The sequence below is a fragment of the Megalopta genalis genome, chromosome 9 (assembly GCF_051020955.1).
Source record: "Megalopta genalis isolate 19385.01 chromosome 9, iyMegGena1_principal, whole genome shotgun sequence".
Lineage (NCBI taxonomy): Eukaryota > Metazoa > Arthropoda > Insecta > Hymenoptera > Halictidae > Megalopta > Megalopta genalis.
In genome coordinates this window covers 19,461,618-19,469,861 of record NC_135021.1, presented here as the reverse complement: position 1 = coordinate 19,469,861, position 8,244 = coordinate 19,461,618, and the positions used below count along the sequence as shown (strand labels likewise).

The window sequence follows — 8,244 nt, the reverse complement described above, 5'->3', positions numbered from 1 at the left end:
AATTCACAATTATTTGTAATTACACATTTTAATTTCCTATTGTCTTAAATCATAAATTTTAATATCAGGTTATAAATATTTCCATTTAAATAGCTACGCTGGATCTGTGAGATTAATTGTAAAGATATCATTTCATTATCCAATAATAAGAACGACATATAACAATCATTGCGAAATGATATTCCAATGATTTTAAAATTACTCACGCTACGAAAACGTTTTACATTTTGAAGGACCGACTAATTTTTCATTACAACTCTTCTTGTATAAAACGCGACGAGAGTTTGGTGATGCAACGTTCGCAACCTGTGCAGAAGCGTCAATATTAATTAAAAATCAAAAGCTGTTGAGTGCAGAAGACGTCGCGACGTTTCGCGCGAAGTATGAACAAATCTACAACAACTGGAATCGATTTCCTGCGGTCTTTTGAGCGGAACCGTCATCGAGAGATATTGTCGCAAGTTGAAATCGTCGATATGCTTCAACGACACTTGAAATTGCGCAGCTCTTCCAGGAAAACGAACGGCGATGCTGGCTGTGAACACAATCCTCGGCCAGATGGAAAGTGAATTGGTTAATCACCGCGTCTCGCTTCATGCAAGAACCGTTAATTGTTCCGGAACACTTGCGCAAGAGTTTCTTCGATAATTGATTGGCGCCGCATTCGGTCAAGTATTACATTTGTTAGTTTCCGTGTCCAATTTATTTAACACGCAGTGATAATTTCGATCTGTGTTGGCTTCCTTAAATTATTTTTATATTATTATATTATTATTATTATTATTGTTATTATTATCATTTATTATATTATTTTTATTTTTATTATATTTATATTATTATTTTATTTTTATTTTTTTATTATTATTATTATATTATTATATTATTAAAATCGTCACATTATAATTTCTCAGATTCGAAGAACGCCGAGGTTCGATCAGTCGGGCATTATTCAAATTGTTTCGAATCAACATTTATCCGAATTAATTCTTTTCAGTGGAATATTTCGTACGAATAACGATTATTCATTGTTCGTTATAAATTATTCTATCTATTTAGTCGAATATAAACTATTTGTATGATTCTTCATTCGAATAAGTAATTCGATTAGAGATGATACAATTATTCGAATAATAATGAAAAATAATTGTTGGCTGCTTTTGTTTTTACGTAATTTTAGTTACGTATCAGTGTATTGAAAAGTAACAAACTTCTCGATGCAACATTTGAAAAAGAAATATGGACGAAATGAATCGATGAACTATGAAAAAACATTTCATACCGTAACAATTTTATTCAAATCGATTATTTTCGTATAAATTCTTGTATGAATAAATTCTCGTTCGAATGAATTCATATTTGAATAAAATCTTATTCGAATGAATACTGTTTCGAATAAAAAAAAATTCAGGTAAATTTTTGTGTAAATAAATTTGTATTCGATCGGATATTTATTCGTTGGTGTCGAATGAAATTTTATACGCGTTAGTCTTTATCTGTCTTATCCGAATAAAATGTTGCCCAACTGTGGGTTTTCTTTAAAATTTGAGGACAAACTTTTCGAGCAATTGCGCGAATCGATTGAAAAAGTAATTAACACTTGAATTAGGGGACTCGTCAAAGTTGCTGATATCAAATTTTTTAATTTATTGAGATTGCAAAAAATACATTCATGAGAAATTATTAGATTTCTTTAATCGCATAATAAACTCGCTAAAAATTCTGACTAAACGTATTCATGTCACTTGTATAAATTAATGTCAAATAAATTGACTTCATAATTTTTATTTTATTAAATAAATCGCTGTTGCAATCGCTGAGTGATCCGCGAACGCGTGAAACATTAAACATGCTTTCTGCGGATACATTTTTAATGAACTTTATTCAGGATCTTTTTCATCCTTTAATATGTAAAAGAAAAACAAAGTACAAATTTTTAACGCGAAGCTCTGAAAGGCATCCGCGTGAAAAAATAATGGAACTATCTTTTTTGTCAGCATTTTGTTCCTATTGGATAAAGCATGCTTGCAACAGCAACGAGGAAAAATTAATCTTCGCCCCGGGTATGCAGAGAAAGATGTTCATTTTTCTCATTTCTGCTTTGCGTCTATCCAAGATCGTACCTCGGACACTCGCGTGTATACTCCAGGATATCCTTGTCTCGCGCATTCGATAGCGCCCCAGGATACAACGCCAATTTGAACGCCGTTGAGTACCAGAGGCCCGCCCGAGTCTCCCTGTAACAACCCGTATAAATAACGTTGGCTGCATCAAGAAGGAAGATTCTCTATCGAAGTTTCGCAAAAGAAGAAAAATCGTGAAATATAAAATACAACGAAAACAATCAGTAGCTTTAGTTGCTCTGAGATCTTCGAAGATAAAATATATATAAATAAATAATATAATAATATTAATATATAATATTAATATATTATATATTATTATAATATTTATATATAATATATATTATCGTTCGCAGATAATACGGTCGAAAATATTACTTTGTCGGTAATACTATCGCGATACTCTTTACATAATCTTAATCAACTGAAGCGGCTCGATTTTGGGACATTACCTAATTGGATATCATCTGATAATACCTTGTTCGGAAGATAAGGATCTGATAACTTACAGACCGTATTTAATTTTTTGCTGGTATCGAACGAACCAAGTACATATTGTTTATACGTTTGATACTATCTTTTAAATTATGATAGACTCTCCACGAAGTTTTTATCGAAATATTGCAGGAATAACGAGAGTCCACTAGAGTGTTTTTGAGGTTCCAGGGAGTTTCAATCAGTAGACACGTGCTTCTGAAGCACTATGTATAAGAATAACGATTAATGAGATTGAAGGAGATTTGACATTATTAATATTATCTGATGTATCGGTCAGCTTGTCAGTCAAGATTAACATTCGAATGGCGATACTTTTTAACAAAAATATGACTGAGTACGTTTTAGATCATTTATGATTTTATTTGTTAATTTTTTTTTTAAATAGTTTTGAAGGCACCTCTTCGCGGATGTCATCTCTCTGGACGACGCGCCACTATAGTGGCTTGCTCTAGTAGCTCACTTGCTCATCGTTCGAACCAAATAATCGTCTTCATATGCATTGTTTCACACTTCTTTTGTCTTCGCATCGATTTCCCAAAAATGTCTCGCAATCCGGAAATGGCGGGTTCCTCGGATCGTTTGAAGCAACTTCTTCCTTTACAAAAATGTTCTCCGAGGCACCGTTAACGAGTTATTAACGAAAAACTGTGACCAATAAGAATCGAGTACGGCTGACGCGAGGCGGCCCAGCCAACCAGCGCGCGAAGCCCAGTTCCGCTCGTTGGCTCGATCGCCTCGCGCCAGCCGAGCTCGCCTCTCATTGGTCACTGTTTTTCGTTAATAACTCGTTAACGGTGTCTCGGAGAAAATTTTTGTAAAGGAAAAAGTTGCTTCGAATGGCCCGAGGAACCCGCCGCTTTCGGATTGCGAGACATTTTTGGAACACCCTGTGTATATACAGACAGAATATACAGTATCAGACTGTGTACAGTACATATCAGACTCTGCCGTCCAGAGAAATAGCCTCGCGCAGAATTCAGCCGTACCTAAATGGTTATTAGTTAGATTTTCGATATAGTTGCTAAACGTATGAAACAGACAAGTAAGTTTGCACAACGCTATGACGGGTTCAAATAGAGATACGTTGAGGAATCTTTACCTGACAACTGCCTTTGCCGCCGTTCAAACTACCGGCGCACAGCATAGCCTTCGTCACTTCCTTGTGCTGAGGAGCGAAGATCTTCCTGCAAGTGTCTTGATCAACGACAGGAGCCGTCAGGGTTTGCAAGTTACTCGCTGCAGAGCCACCAACCTGCAAGTGATTGCATATTATACCAGCCGATTTCGAACGGCATCCTAACCGACTCGCAGCCTGGCAGGCCGAGGCAGTGCAAACGCGAGAGCGTAGGAAGTGCCCGATGCGAGAAATGTTTGCCGTTACGATCGAACATTGTTGACCGATCGACAAACAAACCTTAATGTTTACGCGAGTTCGCAGTGGGTAATCAGTCCCGGGGAACGTTACCGTTGACCGAAGCACCGTGCCACCGTCAAACAGAGTTTACCTATGCAACAGCTGTCAAAACGATCTACATAGAGACAGACCCAGACGAAAAACTTACCGTCGTGTAGCCCCATCCTGTCACCACGGCGGCACTTCCTGTCTGCACCGCGCTGTTCGAAGACGCCAACGCGATTGCTTTTGCTGTACCGTCCAGCACTATCGGTGTTGGCAGCTGCAATGGTTGCATTCTTATAAATATCAAATTGCTTCGACACTGCTTCGATCAACTCGAGAAGCCAACATTCGTGTCACTTTTTCTTAGAATCTATTGCACGTTTTAACGAAAGATAATCTTGGAATGCCGAACAGAAAAAGTTGATCAATCCTAATGTCGTCAAACCGGCTGAAATTATAATATGTAAAATATGTAAAATATGTAAAATATTAGAATCTACCTTGGTGTTTCCCCTTCGGTTTGTTTAGTTTTACGAGTAATTATTATATTTTCTGAATGATAGATTATCGAGAGTGTATCGGAATGAAAAGGAAAAATAGTCAACGCAATAAGGAAATGGCATTATCTTATCTTCTTCTACCACTTCTCTGCTCAGACACTGACCGACAATCAAATCGTTTAACGTAATCAAGCAAAATAACAGGAAGACATCGTCGTGATTCGAATTTTAGGATAATACGCGGAGAGAAATTACTTCGTTGAAACGTTTATGCGTGCGGACGGACATACCTTTATGAGAGCAACGTCGTACTCGAATGTGTCGTCATCGTACAGTTCGTGAGGAATGATCTTCCGTATGCCGGTGATCTCGGTGCCAGCTTGGTTATTGTAGGTACTCTTGGCGCGAATTCGGAAAGCCGAGGGTGCACGTCTGCAAGGTAATCGCAATTAACCGCGGATCACCGTACGATGCAGTTTACGAACTAGCAATTTCGCGTCCCGGTAATTAATAAATTATCTACTTGGTCTCGCGCCGTTCCATAACTCAATCAACACAAACCCATAGACACAATGCGCCGCCGTTAGCACCCAGTCCGAGCTGATTATGGAACCTCCGCATATAAACTTCCCATTAAAGTGGACAGACACCTGTATCACGGAAACGATTATTTCGTTTATTGTCACAACATAATTACCGTCTATGTTAATTGTCGCAGACTACGCTGCTATGCTTTCGGAAATCGTACACGTAATTCTCCAATCTTAAGTATTATATCTTGCTTTTGACATTATCATATTTCAATTCTCACACGTTTTTCAGGTGAAAATTCACGCGTTTTCCGTTTTAGGTACTGTAGAATTTGATATTTCTCATTTCGGCCGCGACAGCCCCACGTGGAGCAGAGAAAAAACAATGTCAAAAACGGGCCAAACTTGACCCATGGGCCGTGACTCGTCCATGCCTGGGTTTCACGAAATTGTAGAACATGTGATTAGATTTACGGAAAATTATTCTATCGAGCAGTTTTTCAATTCGGCTTGTTACAATACACGTGAGAAAGCACTATGCTAATACAAAATGATCTCATTACTAAATGCACATGAACTTAACTGTGTTTTAATTTGTTAATTTGAAATTACAAAATGGGGTACTTATGTACAGCTATATATGTTATAGAATCGTTGAGAACCTAATACAACAGGATTTTAGTTTTCAACGTGATGGAGGGAGTTCGCCTATTACTATATACTATATATACTAATAATTCACCTGATACGGATACTTCTCGATCGTCGTTGAAGTCCCGCCAATTATTTTCGGCGTGAGAGGATTCGCGGCTGCAAACGTGACAAGAAGAAGTACTATCCACATGTTTCTTGTAAGATGGATCAGCGACCGACTGACTGCGTTTCCTTTAAAATCACGGTTGTCTAAGGCCGTCGATAAACTGATAAGGCCAGAGATTTGCTATCGGCATTAAATTACGTTGATTTCGATAAAAGTAATCGATCAACTTTCCGGTCTCGCTGCCCTCCTCCACTATTCTCTCTCCCGGGATGGATTCACGCGTGAAAAAAACTTCTCGACGGTTCGCAACGTGTCTACGTCGGATTCGGCGAAATAAAATTTCCCTTCCGCTTCACCGTCCCTTCCCACTGGTCCTCGGAATGGAGTTAAGCGCGAACTTGCGTTCGGTTTCAAGACCGTAGAAACCTGAGGTGAAACGGAAGTGGATGGCGGGGACCATTATTGGAAAAGCGGATAAAAAAAAGGAAATCCATGATTGAACGTTAGATGCGGATATCGGCTTCGCGGAAACGTCTTAATCACGCGATGCGATGGAAACAAATGACTCGTTGTCTTTGCGGTTCACTTGAGCACACACAGTTTCACAACTTTGTAATTTAACTCTCTCTCTCTCTCTCTCTCTCTCTCTCTCTCTCTCTCTCTCTCTCTCTCTCTCTCTCTGTGTGTGTGTGTGTGTGTGTGTGTGTGTGTGTGTATTTAACTTTTGTATATTTAACTTTTTTATATTTAACCGTAATTTATGTAAATTGTAATATTATGTGAACTATGTATTTATTGTAAACTTTTGTAAGTAACTTTTGTCAAACTTAAGTTAAAGAACTTTTGTAAGTTGTTTTGTGAACTTTCAACTTCCGTCGTCGGACCGCGACGATCTTGAAAAAATATAAAATGCTGTGGAAAACTGTGCAAACGCTATATCCGCATCGATATGAATGCGTTCTGTTTGATTATCTAATCCAAATCTATTTTACATCCAATCTATACCTAATATAATCCTAATTTCGTCTTTGTATCGAATACCTATTTAACACTAAACCTATCAAATGATCGCTTTTTAAACTTTGAGCAAACATTTTAATTTCAATGCTTTTGCTTTTACTTAACTTATTGCGCAACATTTTCTATAACATATATCTGTTTATTTGTTAAATATCTATCTCTCTTATTCTTTCACTTTTATTCAGGTAATCTTACGTTATCTAGTGTTACCTATCGTGAGTGATCTTTTGACCGCTGGAAAAATGCATGAACTTTTACAACGATATCTACGCTGAGATCACAAACTTATAATAAACTTCTGATGAAATCATAAATATATGTCATAATCCGCGAGAGGCGGAACTAAGAGCCAATTAGCGGAACTGTGCTTCATCCGCTCGTTCACTTGGCCGCCTTGCGACAGCTGAACTGGCTTCCCATTGGTCAGTTGTTTTTTGTTAATAGCCCGTACACACAGCCGCGAATTGCATTTTCGCTAAGAAAAAAGTTACTTCAAATAACCTCACGAATCCTTCATTTCCCAGAAGTATCATAATTTTGGAACGCTCTGTATTATATTATATATTATATATTATTATTATATATATATATTATTATATTATTATTTTATTATAGATATAAATATTAATATTAATATTATATTCTCAATGAATAAACATATAACGAAAACATGTGAGAATATTTGTTACCAAAAGGGTTTTGTGTGCCAATTTGACACGCATGAATTTCACAAGCAAGACAAGACGTGTCATTTATTTTTCGTTGAAAAAATACCTAAGAAGAAGTCTGAACGAATGAGAGCAATAATAAGTGAGCGAGCACTTGAACGATGAACAACAGTGGATAATGGAATGAATACAGTAGTCGCTTTGCTATACGTTTTAAAACAATTGTACTGCGATAAGTAAGTTTAAAATAATTGCTGCGCTAAGTGTAAAAAAGGCGTGACATTCTATGTGAAAAATGTGATGAGAACACTATTTAAAGAAGTTTTTTATTCTGTATAAATATTTGGTAAAAATAAATTGTTCGTGTCTTATCATATTGATTTTTTTAGCGTCAATTGGACACACGAGATAGACGTTAAGTTGGAAAACTGTCTCCGCTTTCGAAATGTCTTCCTGCTAGTCGATATTTCCTGCGACGCTCCATGTCACCGCAAACCCCGCGATCTCCGGTTCGCCGCAGCGAGGCTGTTTGGCGATCAGACGAGCGAGGAAAACGGGCAACATAAAAATAATATTTGAACACGGATCGGCAGGACGCGCGGTTTCGAACGGAAGCGACATCGTCCGCAAACACACGATCTCTATACATATAATTTTTACCGGCGCTGCTGACCGCAATTTCGATCACCCCCGCGATAAATGAAACCGTGCCGACAATGAAACAATTGAAACGCCGACGAACGGTGTGC

General features: G+C 37.6%; 1 protein-coding gene across 1 annotated transcript; it reads right to left on the bottom strand.

Annotated features, from left to right (window-relative positions):
• Window positions 1-1,620: 1,620 nt before the first annotated feature.
• Window positions 1,621-5,947, bottom strand: LOC117224690 (vitellin-degrading protease). The gene is made up of 6 exons (XM_033477794.2): window positions 5,790-5,947; window positions 5,079-5,167; window positions 4,808-4,949; window positions 4,181-4,294; window positions 3,718-3,870; window positions 1,621-2,234 (listed from the first exon to the last, which is right to left on the bottom strand). Exons 1-6 carry the CDS (start codon window positions 5,889-5,891, stop codon window positions 2,088-2,090), a joined length of 747 nt encoding a protein of 248 aa, XP_033333685.2. The 5' UTR covers window positions 5,892-5,947; the 3' UTR covers window positions 1,621-2,087.
• Between the last annotated feature and the right edge of the window lie 2,297 nt (window positions 5,948-8,244).

Excerpts from the sequence above, each read along its gene's own strand:
- LOC117224690 (XM_033477794.2), bottom strand. The coding sequence starts at position 5,891 with ATGTGGATAGTACTTCTTCTTGTCACGTTTGCAGCCGCGAATCCTCTC. Across the intron at positions 3,871-4,180 it reads CAGGATGGGGCTACACGACG|GTTGGTGGCTCTGCAGCGAG; the intron begins GTAAGTTTTTCG and ends AATCACTTGCAG. Across the intron at positions 2,235-3,717 it reads GCGGCAAAGGCAGTTGTCAG|GGAGACTCGGGCGGGCCTCT; the intron begins GTAAAGATTCCT and ends GGGTTGTTACAG.